The 15,279-nt window shown below is 41.3% G+C and overlaps 1 protein-coding gene across 1 annotated transcript in view; it reads right to left on the bottom strand.

Moving 5' to 3' along the window:
• Positions 1-13,443, bottom strand: part of LOC125709245 (BMP/retinoic acid-inducible neural-specific protein 3-like) — a 30,091-nt gene extending 16,648 nt beyond the window's left edge. Inside the window, exons 1-2 of the mRNA XM_048977510.1 lie at positions 12,808-13,443; positions 5,118-5,409 (exon numbers count right to left, since the gene is read on the bottom strand). Of these exons, the coding sequence (XP_048833467.1) occupies positions 5,118-5,311 (194 nt within the window). The 5' untranslated portion in view covers positions 5,312-5,409; positions 12,808-13,443. The remainder of the gene's footprint in view (positions 1-5,117; positions 5,410-12,807) is intronic.
• Positions 13,444-15,279: the final 1,836 nt, after the last annotated feature.

The following is a 15,279-nucleotide window of genomic DNA, read 5'->3' as shown; positions in this document are numbered from 1 at the left end:
TTCCCCATCTGATTATTACATCATCATCATAGCTCTTTTTCCCGAAGTCTACATCTTACATAAATACTGTAATTAATTAACTTTGCTCCTCCCCAGTAGTCCAACATCTGCTTACTGTAGCCTACAGTGTAATCTGCTACAGTCATACAGCAAGCTGGGTGCAAGGCACAGAGAGTGGCTCTGGGGCTCTGGGGGTTTGGATGCCATGTTGGTGACCAGGTGGTTGTCAGGTCAAATCCCCTGGTCAGTCGAGTGTTTTCGCCCTGGGTGTTCTGGCACGTCTTCTTATGATTTTTTTTTTCCCCACTAACTCTTTTGCACCTTTTAATAGAATTCTGCCCTAGGCGATTGTCTATGCTGCCTATAGGGCAAGTCAGCCCTGATTTCACCGCTGGGCCCTTCAGTAAGACCCTTCACAGGCCAATTGCTCCAGCGGCTGGCTGGCCCTGCATTCTCAGAATATACATACAGGCTACCGATTAAGCAGAACAGCAAAGGTAACTGGCTACAACTGCAGAAGCCAGCTGGGATGTGCCTCACTGGGACCAAAGGACTTACAATGTACAAAGAAGGGGCCAGCTGGCTACAAGGACTGGGCTGATTAGCGACACCCGCCGGACTGGCTACAACCGCCCAGCCAACTCGCTTTGGTCACAGGGGCGGAGCAGCTAAAACCATCCAGCTGACAAGTGACAAGCTGAGGACTTGGGAAATACAACCAGAGGGCAGGCAGGAGAGAACTAGAGGATGTGGGAGTGACTATCAGAACCCAAAGGGCCTACACCACAGAACGGGTATGCTGCTATCTGCCGGATAATAAGCTTCTGAGATCTGGGTATGTTTTATCTGAAAACAGACTGGACAGACCACTGAAGGTAATTTATGCCCCAGTGAATACTGACTCCTGGCTCTTACTCATAAAGCATTCCTCACATTTCTATAGGATTAGGGAGGGAAACGCATTATGCAAAAGCCTTATATTATCATTATGTGTCTCCCACAATGCTGTTCCTTATCTGGGCCCTTTTCTTTTGTAAGGGATTTCTTTTTTAATACTTTTTATACTCATTTCCCTTTTTTAAATGTCCCAGTTATCTTTTCCATTATTTGCCATTTCATACGACAGTTGTTAATTTCCTGCATGCTATGGACTGTATATAAATTTTGAAAACATATGCATATGCTAAAACTAGTTATATTTACCATATTTCCGGCAGCCAGAAGTTTATATATCTCTGGTCTAAAGAAATTAATTATATTCATACACTGCATACAGTAAATGCAGTAGTCAGTGATTAATAATGTAATTGTCCCTAATTGTGCAACTATCTGGTATTCTCTGAGAGGTAAACTGACAAGCAAAGGCTTTGTGAGTCAATTCTCACCATAAGTATCACGGTAACATAAGTAATGTTGCTACATCATGTAAAGTCATTAATAATTATGTGGTAGTAGATTTCCCCAGCAACTAATGCGTAATAACATTATAAATCTATACAAGCTACAATGAAAATCTAAATTTCTCTATGAGTCAGCCTTTCAGCATAAGAAATCTTTCAGCATGCCAAAAGGCATTTTTCTTCTCAATACGCATATGGATATTTTTCTGGGTGCTGGTGTATGTTTACATTTCATTATACTGAACTGTTTCTATAAAACCGCTCTGCACTTTAGTTTGTGCAGTGCAATGAATTTGCTTAATTGTCTCGCTCCAAAGCCTGTCATAGCCGGGCGAAAATGCCATGCTTCCCATCCATCCATCCATCCATTTTCCAAACCGCTTATCCTATTGGGTCGCGGGGGGTCCGGAGCCTATCCCGGAATCAATGGGCACGAGGCAGGGAACAACCCAGGATGGGGGGCCAGCCCATCGCAGGGCACACTCACACACCATTCACTCACACATGCACACCTACGGGCAATTCAGCAACTCCAATTAGCCTCAGCATGGTTTTGGACTGTGGGGGGAAACCGGAGTACCCGGAGGAAACCCCACGACGACATGGGGAGAACATGCAAACTCCGCACACATGTGACCCAGGCGGAGACTTGAACCCGGGTCCCAGAGGTGTGAGGCGACAGTGCTAACCACTGCACCACCATGCCGCCCCCCATGCTTCCCAATGACCTTAATTTCATTTCGAAACACTAGATATTTACAGAATACTGCTGTTATAATCTTTCTGTTTTCAGGCAACAATTTCAAGAAAATGCCAGTCCTGTTTAGCCTCCATTTCAGACAGATTCCCAAAGAGATAAGAATTGAGAATGTCTGAAGATGCACAGTCATGCACAGCATCAATTCGTTGCAATGTATATCTTAGAAGCAAAAGCACACACACAGTTGAAGAATGCACATCCACACAGAGAAACACAGCTGAAGGATGCATATCTACACAGAGAAACACACACACATCTTAAGGATGCACATCCACACAGAGAAACACACACACACACATCTTAAGGATGCACATCCACACAGAGAAACACACACACACACATCTTAAGGATGCACATCCACACAGAGAAACACACACACACATCTTAAGGATGCACATCCACACAGAGAAACACACACACATCTTAAGGATGCATATCCACACAGAGAAACACACACACATCTTAAGAATGCACACCTACACAGAGAAACACACACACATGTGAAGGATGCACATCTACACAGAGAAACACACACACACATCTGAAGGATGCACATCTACACTAAGAAACACACACACATGTGAAGGATGCACATCTACACAGAGAAACACACACACACATCTTAAGGATGCACATACACACAGAGAAACACACACACATCTTAAGGATGCACATCCACACAGAGAAACACACACACAAACAAAAAAACAAGCACACGCCTCCACAAAAACAGTTTAAAAAGGAGGGAATATCGTACAAAAACATGAAAGCACTCCACACTCCAGCAGGGTAAACTAAGTGCATATTCACTTAAATTTCCATCATTGTCTCTGCTGTTATCTTCAGTTTCAGTACAGTCCCTTTACTCCAGGCTGATTGTCTACATATAAAATCACACAGCTTAAAGCTTTGTCTGAAAAGCTTAAATCCATCCATCTATCCATCCCTCCATAAATCCTTCCATCCCTCCATACCTCCATGCATCCATCCATCCGCCTTCCAACAGCTAATCCAGGACAGTCATATGCATCCCAGAAACAATCACTTTCAGACATTCAAATTCATAAAACCAGCCCATAAAAAATTGTCGCACAATGTTTAAAAACCGCAATCCATGCTGCTTAGCCGATACTGTATGTTCATTACTTACATATCATATAAATGCAGTACAATACATTTTTAATAATCTGGTAATCTATAATCATACTTCCACATGCAATGGGCACGAGGCAGGGAACAACCCAGGATGGGGGGCCAGCCCATCACAGGGCACACTCACACACACACCATTCACTCACACATGCACACCTACGGGCAATTTAGTAACTCCAATTAGCCTAAGCTTGTTTTTGGACTGTGGGGGGAAACCGGAGTACCCGGAGGAAACCCCACGACGACATGGGGAGAACATGCAAACTCCACAGACATGTGACCCAGGCGGAGACTCGAACCCAGGTCCCAGAGGTGTGAGGCAACAGTGCTAACCACTGCACCACCATGTCACCCCCACATGGTGACCCATTTCCAGTAAACCCTGGATTACTGCTACCATATGACTTTTACACAATTATCTTTTGTGAGACATACAAGCGGTGCTCACTGCTTGCAGTGAATCAGCCAGCACAGACACGTACGCAGACTAGCTTCACAGGCAGCTGACATCTCCGATGCCCAACGCTCCACAGTGTTTAAATTCTAGCAGGACAATCTTACCCAACAGGCCGAAAACGGCACCTCTCGCCAATGACACTCAACCGTCAAGAAAAAAAAACAAATCCCCATTTCCTATGGCGAGCTCATTAAAATTCTTTGAAATTCAATCAAGGGGAAAAGTGGAAAATTGTAAGAGGAGCAATTCAGCGTACTGTCATTAAGGAGAGAACGCGGCTACATAACGAAGTAAAGGGAGGGAAGACGTCTAGTAATTCATCTTCTTTGTGTCATCAGGGATCATTACACTTATGGGATTTTTACCGCTGGTGGGACGCTGGTTATGGAAATAACATTGTCACTTTTAATCTCTCCAAGTCTGTTTGTTTGAAATTTGTTTATCCTCACCGGGGGAATTGCCGGTATGAAAAGTATGAAGAGTGACCCCAACTTGTCAAGTATGGGTCACATAAAGCTCTCTGGGAAAACATCTTGATTATTACCTCAACTGTACATATTTTTTTTCACGTTTAGCAAGTTCTCTTTATATATGAGAAGCAGGCAAAAGACGACAAAGGGAGTTTCCACGTTACGATGGCATATTTCCTAAAAAGTGGCATATCCATAAGACGATTGAAGTAAATTATATTTGTCAAGGGATTCTGCTACCTTCGATGTCTAACCACCGCCAGTAACATTACTATATTAAGGGACATAATAATAATGAGAAGTAATGGATATTAAAAATTCAACAGTCACTAACCAGCTGGATAAAATGCAGGTCAAGATCAGGCATGAATAGTAAACAATCCTCAACAATACAACTCCAGAAAAATCAATTACGTGGACATTATGCTTATATAAAACAGTACTTTCCTAAAAGGGAAGATATTCTTTGTACAAGAAAACCCCTGTTTGCAGTCTTACATCTAATCCAGTCACCCTGTAGACCAACCTTAGCACTTTTGCATTTTCAATGAACGAACGATCACCCAGGGATTTGTATAAATGGAGGACTTCAAAGAAAACAGCAATGGAGAACGCACTCTGCCTGTCAAATAGTACGGTAAACATAAAGGCACCGTAAAGCCCAGAGAGCCCACCTTGTCAAAAGATGATTTAACAGCAATGATTGAATGGAATATTGATACAATATTTTGCAAAAAACCTTAAAAAGTAGGTTTCGGAAATCCGCGCCCTAAATTATAGAAAAGAAGAAGGCATACACTGGGAAAACCATTCTCTTTGACATCCTTCCTCTTTGAACGTTCCCACACCCCCGGGATTCTGCGCCCCCGCCCCCTTACCTATAGATCTTGTATCTGGTGGAGAATCCCTGTCGGCTCCTCTCCACAAAGTCAGTGTACTCCTGGGAGTGGTGGAAGGGGCCCTTGTCTGAGAGGAGCCAGTCAAGGGGCCCCCGGGGCTGCTGCTCAGGGCCACTTGCAGCAGCTGCAACCCAGCAGTGGAGGCTCAGTGACAGGAGCCCCCATAAAGCCATCAGAGAGCGAGAGAGCTGCTCGGCTCCAGCCCCGTGCCGCTGAATCACACCTCCACTAAGGACCCAGGATCTTCATTCCTCCCTCTCCTCCTCCGAACCTGGCGGGGCGACAGCACACACACACACACACACACACACACACACACACAGAAACACAGGACACGGAGATCAGTGATCCGTCGGATTCCTGTTTTCACTTAATAGTATCATGCACGCATCGCGCCTCTGCCGCAGAGTAATGACTGCGCTCACACATCGCTACAAAGAGCATATAGTTCTTTATTTTTAATGCTCACACATATACAGTACAATACTGAAAGTTCTTAACCCCAGTTACTCCAGGGACCTTCTGACTCAGCTTTCTATGCTTTGGATAAACGGGTCTGGTAAATAAATAAATGTAGCAACAGAATGTTTTCCGCATGGAAATCCCATGACAGGAGTGGTTTTTCAATCTACAAAACAAAATCTCACTGTTGCACTCTCAACAGAGCGCAGACTGTCAAGCGGAAATATCACATGTGAAAAACTAGATCGAGAAAGTCACCAATACAATGAACTGTGTAAAATGGCATTTCAAGATTTCTATTTTAGGATACAGTTTGGTAATCAGGTCCTTCCATTTACCTTTCAGTTAAACCAATTAATCCCTGATGACGGATCCAGCATCAAGGTGTAGTTTCAGAAGTACTGTCTCACTTCTACCTTCTTCCATTTTTGAAACCAAATATCAGGCAGCTTACAACTAACACTCTTTACGACCTTACAATGATGGCACTCGATGTCTGTTTCATCCCTTTTCTTTTTTGCCAAAACGAGCAACTAGCTGGTGACTTCAGGATTTAACTGAATGTCACCCATCGAGCTTTGAGGTCATGGCATGATTCATAATATTTTTTTCCATCCATAGTCGTGAGAAGCATATTTTTTGTTTAAAATTGCGGAGCGTAATAAGGTCATTCTGGCATAAGGCTGCATCCATGGATGCTTTGCCTTCCAGAGAGGAGAAGAGCGTATCGGCGGTTAAAAGAGGAAAAAAAAAGCACAAGGTGAGCCATTTGTGCAGTAAGGGACTATGGACTCAGATGGCACGGACATAGCCACAGAAATGCGGTTCCAAACCCCACATTTTCACCCTGTGTGGAAGGAGCTATAGTCAAATGTGATACAGGTAGACTTCAACAGTGTATTATTACGTTTTTATATTTAGAAGATACTTTAATCCAAAGCAACATACAACTGAGAGAGTAGGGTCAACCGGGTACAACAACTGAGGTTAAGGGCTTTGCACAAGCACCCAACAATGAGATCACTCAGCCCACCATGGGATCTGAACCGGCGACCTTCTGATCAAAAGTAGACGGTCCTAACCCACAGAATCGCACATGGCCCCTAATATGCCATACAGTAAATGTAACACGCGGACAGACAATGTAGAAAAAAGCCAATTCAATTTATTGCATGCTTTAGCCTTCAATTATTACGTGAGCTGAGGGTTTTGTATGAGTTGACCTGTGTGCCATATCCCGGAGTGGTTTTACTTTCCACTAGCTTCCTCCCTATGACTTTAACTGTGAAAGTGGCTTTTGAAAATTGCTAGCTGTACATAAAGGCATGTATAGTACTCTACTTCAATGTACATACTGTGTTAATCACAAAATACAAAAATAACTATAAAGGCAGAAAAAATGCTATCGTAAGCATTGTTTTTTTTTGTGGAAGGCAAAGTATGTACTAATCAAATACTAATTGCTGTCAACGACATCTCTGCATTTTGACAAGCAAAGATGCATTTGTAATTCACAACCCTCCCGGTAGAGTTCGTGGCTCTTGATATGTAAATATGCCAAATTATACCAGGAAGATGACTTTTGTGCGCTTAGCGTGATAACCAGTGTTATATTATATGGAAAGGGTCTATTTTATCTTAGACTTAGTGTCTGCATTAGTCAGCATTTCTGCACACATGCAGTTATTACATTAACCATGTATGACAGTGAAATAAGACATGCATACATCGCATACTGTACGCACTCTCACAAAACTGTGGCTTTTCATAAATGGGGATTAAAATTCTTCAGAAGTTTTGCATTGTCATATCTCACGTTAGCATTACTATACGCATCTGGTACGATTCTCAACGTAGAAAACTGCTGTTGTTTTTAATTAATTGTCATTTGTTACCATTGCACATCCATCCATCCATTTTCCAACCGCTTATCCTTCTGGGTCGCGGGGGGGGGGGGGGGTCCGGAGTCTATCCCGGACGCTACGCGCACAAGGCAGGGAACAACCCAGGACGGGGGGCCAGCCCATCGCAGGCTATCATTGCGAAATAAACTCCAATATAAAGCACGTCATATATCATAAAGCATATCGGCACTCATAAGAATAGCACTGCTGTTCAGGTTTCAAAAACGCTATTTCAACAATATTAACTTAGAGGCCGTTTATTATGCAATCCAGAGTTTTGAACCAAATAAAACATCTAGCAGAATCGTCTTCAAAACCGTGTAGCCAAATAGAAACATTTGGGGTTATATATCTGTCTTAACTGAATCATAGTGAAGGCAGACCTAGTACTGAGACATGAACAATCCCCTTGAGGTAGAACAGAGACACGGTATTGTAGTGTGGTGAGAAGCCTGGTATAGGTAGCTAACTCTGGCCTTTTATCTAGTGGATTAGCATAACCCTAAAAGACTCTGAAGCCTGAGGAAATGCAGTAGAAATAAATGAAGCGATTCGTATCGTGTCTATTCCCTGTTTGACTGAGCGTCGCAGATCTGGGCCGATGGTGGGAAGTACTGTAGTGTTACTTGGTGTTACTTTGTAAGATAGACAAATATATAACAACCCATAATAAGATTTACATAATTCAATCCACTTCAAAATCCAACTTTGATGCGTAGCACAATACAATATTAATCAATCAATAAAACGTGTTCAGCTAGATGTCACTCCATAACTGACATGCAAAACTAAACTAAATATGTGCGTATCCGTGCATCTTCAAACCTCTTTTCCGAGTCAGGGCTGCGGGGAAGGCCTGGGGCCTCTGCCAGGCAATATAGGGCAAAAGCTTGGGGTACACCCTGGGTGCAACGTCGGTAAAAATGGATGCTTATAATTACTGTGATTAGCTGCAGAAACAAAAGCAACTGTGTCATATTAACCACATCAGAAACACTGGGACTTAATAAACAAGGGGATTCCTTCTGAGATATCATTTATTTAACTGGTCTATTAGAAAAAGAATGAGATTTACAGTAAATTCTAACACGGAGTGTCAAACGAGTTAAGGTGAAAATGAAAATCACATGTTGGCTAGTCCTCACAGTGCACGCTTTCTAATAAAGTTACGCGATGGATGATTTTGTGACAATCGCCCTTAATTATTATATTATGTTCTGTAATATATAATCTACTATCTAAAACTCTTAGGTGGTGAAAGTAAACGATCATTAAGTCGCCTTTATGTTGGTTTATCAGACCAAGAGTGTGGGTTTCCCGATTTCAAATCCTACCCAAAAGAGGTAACTATTCAACACACCGATGTATTTGTTGACTCTACTACCATATTATGTTTGGCTAATCAATACCTCGTAAAATGATTTCCGTAATTAAGTTAAAGAACACATGCAATGGCTGAGGTGCCCCAGAGAGGAGATTTGGGAACCAAAGTGGTGTCATCTAACCAATGGTGTAGGAGATAGTTTGATATTATGGAGGCACAACTTAATAATTTAAATGTAACAGTCTGTTTTTTGGGGGTTACAAAAGAAGGCAAATTAAATATTGGGGGATACATGCCCCCCCCCCATTCCTACTCTCCTGCATCTATCCATTGATGAAATTCTTCTTATTTTTTATTGCGTTGCTATTCATTTGCATATTTTCTACAAATAGTCTCTTACTACCCAGATGAATAGCTTTAAAATTTTCTCTGAATGCCTAAGATTTTTTGCACAGTGCTCTGTATTTAAAAAATGATTAAAGAAGTCATGCAATACTTAACGCCGCATGTTAGATCAGCAGTTTTGAAATTTATCTAGGCCTTAAAGACATCTAAACGATGTGGAAAAAGATACCATCCCGACTTCCTCCCGAAGGATGCAAAACAACCTTTACTCAAAGCCATCCAAAAAACCGACTTCAAATATAAAGAACTGATAAACATCACATCCTTCCTTTAGTGCTGAGTAATGGGATTTCTGGCCCTAATTAACCCAGCCTGCATCTGTCGTCAAACAGTCAGCGTTACCTTTCTCCAGTTTTAGGATGTGAATGTCCGTGAGTCGTAATTTTTACCAGACAAAAACACAGCCTTCAGCTTTTCTTGACCATATCTATTTTAATTTGTCTATCATCTGTAACGCACACAGTATAAAAGTAACCGGCTGGACACGAAAAGATGCAATTTGGCAAATCTGTGCTGGCAGCGAGGATACCATTTGGTTAAAGAATCTGCTGGGCAGAACATTGTAGGAGAAAATGTCACGTCTGTTTTCTTGCTTAAAATTTGTAATTTCATATTTCATTGCAATCAGTTTGAAGAAGGAGCTCGTACCTTAAATCAATGGAGGTAATTTGTCCTGTTCTGAAGCACTGTACTTCTCGGGTAATGGAGTAATTGAGCTTGTGAACATGAAAATCTAAGCAAAATTACTCAGCTTCAGGTAGGAGAATTGGGGACTATATGAGGCGAGTCTATTCTGCATATCTGACATTTCGATTAGGCATTTAACGTCGGGCCTTCTCTATAACACACTGTACAGAGAAAACCCCAAGCAGGAAGAAAAAACGCTTGTTTTTAATATTACTTGCAATGGAATCTGGCATCACTGACCTGTGTGACCATTTATATGAATATCAAGCGCACCCCCCCCCCCCCCCACCAAAGCTTCAAAGGACAAGACCAGCAAAAAGTAGCTATTCTTGGAAATGCAACCAGTTTTCATCATAAAGTGTGAATGAGCCATACTGTATGAGGGAAACCATGAGATAAATGGGCAAAAAAACAGATCAAGGCAGTTCATTTTTAAGAGGGAGTCTTATGTGTGATAAATAATAAATTTAACAGAAAAATCACAGAAGGAAAGCATCTACATTGAAATATATACTTTATACAGTGTATGTATATTAAATCTGCCTATTTTAACAAGAGTATGCATTGGATTAAAAAAAACTATCATTATAAACACAGTCTGACCAATCCTATGACTGACTGATTATTTTCCTATGCAGGTGATAAAACTCTCTGTAGCTGATACCTTCTCAATGGCTGGAGCTCTGCTGACGTAAGACCAGCTGACTCATCTCAGGTGGTGCTATTTGCCTGACTGTATGATGTAAAGAACTTGGTTCCCATCACGTTTACATTCGGTTTTATGGCTGACATCTTTGTTTGTCCAAGATTTGAAGCAATAGATCCCTCTGTACCCTGTGACCCCCCGCCCAAATATAAAATGTGTTACATGTAAAGCAATCAGCCAGTTACCTTATTTTCATAATGTAATTGATGCTGGACATTCCGTGCGAGAGCTTCTTACACCGTGAGCCACCGTACGCCAAACTATTTTTATTCATTTTTGATCTAAAAAAACAAACAAACAAACAAAACAAAGGTTCGTGTTTGATTTGTTAACCAGGATTTATTAAAAGCCCATTTGCCAGGAGGCCGTTTTAAGAAGAGGTCCGATCCAAAGTGTATCTGTCAGTCGTTTGAAGTGAAGGGATGTTTCTCAGGCACTGATCAGAGCTAATCTGCAGCCAAATCCAAGTTTGGAGTCTGTGCTCCTGACGTGCAGAAAGACACGTTATAAAATGAGAAATGTTACGAAGAGTAAATGGTACAACAGCAAATGCTTAAAAATCACAAGACATAATGTTTTTGTTTGTTTTTTGCGTTTGCTGATCCTACTCTATACCGTTTACTACATGTAGCAAGACTTCCAAAGCCACCTTTTGCTCTCCTTTGTATGCCTGATAGTGATTAAACATGATAACGGGAATCTGGGCGAACCACAAACGCAGTCCAGTGCCAGTGGGTGGTTGCCATATTCAGAAACTCAGTATTCAGCACCCACTGGAACTGCAATCTGATAGCTTGTCTGCCTACCTACAGTATGTCAGGGGGACACAGTGCGATCCACAGCGCACGCAGGATGTAGCTGTTTAAACCAAGAAATTACAACATTGTAACACCCAGCAGGGGCAAGATCCAGGGACTGCCTCTCTACCACTTGTGTTTATTCCTGTTTTTTGTCAATTAATGGGATTTTTATATTGTCAGAGTAAGTATTCATTAACTTGAGGTATTAATCTGAATTTCAATAGCGATTTGCAGCCTCAAGCTTCTGCACATTAATCCCATAAACGCCCGAACATGTAATCTGTACTATTAAATTATCTGAACTATTTGGTATGGATTACATTTCAGACTTAAAATCAATGCATGTAGAAAAATGCAAGGCAATATAAGCAGCACTGGAATAATGCGATGTCTGGGAAGCTTTGCCTCTTTAATCCCGCACATGGAGAAGAGTAATGACCCTCCTGTTTTATATCCTTTCATAATGGATACGGCAAGTGCAACAGTGACCCTGTTGTGGGCAATAAACAGGGACATTATCACTCTACAGTAAAATCCTGGCAGCTTTTTGGCTGCTCTGGCTTAGTGGGCTGCTGCTTAGACTCGCAAGCACATCGCGGTCCTGCATCCCGTCTATCACTGCAACAAACCCCACAGCCGCCTAAACTGGCACCCAGTTCATCACTTCTGCAGCTTCCTGTACGCAACTTGGCAGCGCCGCTAACGCACCCGCTTCTCGTTTTTTTCTTAAACTCGACTGGAAAGAAACCTGACCTGGACACCGCCGGTTTACCCTCACTACCATACAACCAAGTGTCCTCAGATCAGATTATTAAATCTACAGGTTCTTTTGTTCAACAAGTGCACATCGTAATGTTTTTTTTTATGATCTATGTGTATTGGTAGTAATTACTAAGTCACGGGAAATTCACGATCCCCCCCTTCCCACCCTCAAACTAACCTTTCCATTCATAAGTAACAGTTATAAATCATACGAAGTGTGGAGTAACATTAAGATCCAAGATGTACTGTGTATAGAAATGCATGCAATTCCTACGGAAAGTATCCGACACGATATGCGTGTGCCTGGTTGTCCGAATAGCTTTTACGTGTCGTACAGACAACTTCATCATCAATCTAATGTTCCCGAGTAGAAATATCCCACAAATCAGGTGAAAGGCACATTGGCTAGTTGGATTAAATGACAGACACATCATTAGAGGCATTGTCCCTCTGGGGGGTTCGGCCGCATGACGGAGAGCGAATTAACTAAGGCGCACTGACTCCGCGCTGCAATAAAGCGCACGGCGACCCGCAACTTTAAATACATATCAATACAAGAATACTTTCTAATTAAGCACATGGTCATTTTATTATTATATGAGAGCGCATGCCAACCTACCACGGATATTTTTCTTCAGATAGATGTGCACTGAAGAGAAAACGTGGTGTAATTCGTTTGAGAGGATCCCATTTATACAGCACGGTCAATTGATCTTCTGTTCCGTTGGTGCAAAAAAGCGAAAACTTCCGTCTGTAGACGCGGGGTTAAAAGAACAGCCGCAGTAAGCACTAAACTCCATTTAAAATCGGCCAGTCTAATTAATATACGCCAAAACGAAATCCTTCTTATTGCTCTGGTCCGCTAAGGAAGTTCGGGAGAAAATGTTTTCACTATGCACCAAAATAGCGAGGAAATCCCGGCATGAATTAGCGTTCCCGAAAGAAAAAGCGATGACCTTCTCAGGATAAAGACTTAATTTAAACGATCCGCCACTCAGACAGTAAGGAGACAGTAAGACGCAAATGCCAAGGAATTGTGCAATGATGTATCCCCAGCTACAAAAATAAAAAAATAAAAAAGACGGCAAAGGGAGGTAACTTAACAGCAACGGAATGCGATTTCGTGAGGCAATGTTCAAGTCCCAGAGCAGGTTCCTCATATATTCCCTTTATAAAGTCACGACCACCTTGCTTGGCATGACCCTCCTACTCCGCATTACCATCTGAGCTGGTCGCGCTGCCAGCTTTCTGCGAAGATGGGATGGCAGACAGAGGCGCTTTGCTTTTCTGCCTCCCCTTTACACGGTCACATGCCCAAAGCACAAATAGTCCTTTATAATTGCGTTCAGAATGATGCCATTCAGACGACGCAGGCATGCACTGTAATGCATTACAAGTCAGTTATTTTTTAAGTACGTCTTTGCACTGTATATATATATATGTATACATACAGGCACACATATGTCTGTGTGCGTGTGTGTGTGTGTGTGTGGATTATGTTTATATTACAATGTTGGGACCAAACATCCCCCATAATGTAACAAAAACCTTTTTTTAGACGTTGTGGGGACCATTTTTCAAGTCCCCCCAAAGATCTGCGGATGCAATCAAAAAAGTAAAAATGCCAAAAATCTGTTATTTTGTCTGGTTACTTATGGTTATGGTTACGGCTGGGTAGGGGTTAGGGTCGTTATACTGGAGTTTTCCCCCATAGAAATGAATGGAGAGTCCCCAGAAATATACAATTACAAACCTGTGTGTGTGTGTGTGTATGTGCGTGTGTGTGTGTGCGCGCGCGCGCGCGTGCGTGCAAAACGAACTGTCAAATACTTAGCCAACTAAAATCTATGGTTACATAATTAATAATGAAAATTGTCATGCTTGCATATCTGAATCCAATAATTACCACGAAGATAGATTTAAGAACAATTACAAAGTAGTTCAAAACAATTGTTGATCGTTTTTATGAGTTAGTAATCGTTTTAACATTTACATATATTTACATTAATATATTTATATTACATATATTTATATGTATATTTACATACAACATGTCCGTATTGAAGATTTCATATCTGTTATCTTTATTAATAGGAATATCAAACGTTAAAACATAACACCAATTTCTGGGCACGCTGAAGGAACGTATTTCCCCATGTCATGTTTAAATTGTCATTTAACAATTTTGTTACAGAAAAAAACTTTGTCTTTAAACTCTAGCCATTCCCTGCTGCACCGGGAACAGTGTTTCCATTACCTTCTGACGCAATTGAAAATCAAGTAATCTGGCATATTAATAATTTATTTCCTAGAAATGGGAAATCAGTATGCATAATACGATTCAAGACAAGCCTGGAGTACTTTTAGCATTGAAGTGGGAAAGGATATTATTAAATTCATTTTATTAATGATCTACGCAATGGGGGTGTTTTTGATGAGCATGTTTTAGCTGGATTAGCCAATGAGGGTGTTTTTGATGAGCATGGTTTAGCTGGATTAGCCAATGAGGGTGCTTTTGATGAGCGTGGTTTATCTGGATTAGCCAATGACGGGGTTTTATGAGCATTGGCAGAGTTAAAATACGTTTTTTGGCAATGTAAATCAAAAGAGACAAGCATGATGGAATTCTGCTTAGAGTTTAGGTGGCATAAGTTTTAAATCATGCAATGTGGTTATAGTTGCAATGCAGTATTAATTGAAATGTTTTGTTGCATTCATTTGAAACCAAGAGTACAGTACTGTACATCTTGTATATGCTTATAATATAGCACTGAACAAAATAAACTTCATTACAATTTTCAATGTATCCATTAGTGTATATTACACATTAAAAAAGGTTTAAACCTGTACCAGTCTAAGTCTAATGGTTGAGGACTGATCAGAATGTATCAGACATTATTATACATGACGGACATTTTGTGAGTGTGAGAGTTTGTACGTTGGGGGTTGCTGTTGTCTACTCTGAGAGAATTTTCAAACACCTGCCACATTTCTCCATAACAGTGCTGCTGTATGTTACTTGCACTGTGTGAAGCATCCAGTTCACTTGGAAGTAACCATAGCAGATCATACCACATCAATGCAATCATGG

Source organism: Brienomyrus brachyistius, chromosome 15, assembly GCF_023856365.1.
Source record: "Brienomyrus brachyistius isolate T26 chromosome 15, BBRACH_0.4, whole genome shotgun sequence".
Classification (NCBI taxonomy): Eukaryota; Metazoa; Chordata; class Actinopteri; order Osteoglossiformes; family Mormyridae; genus Brienomyrus; species Brienomyrus brachyistius.
The sequence above is the reverse complement of the archived record's forward strand: the minus strand, read 5'-3'. Positions and strand labels throughout refer to the sequence as shown.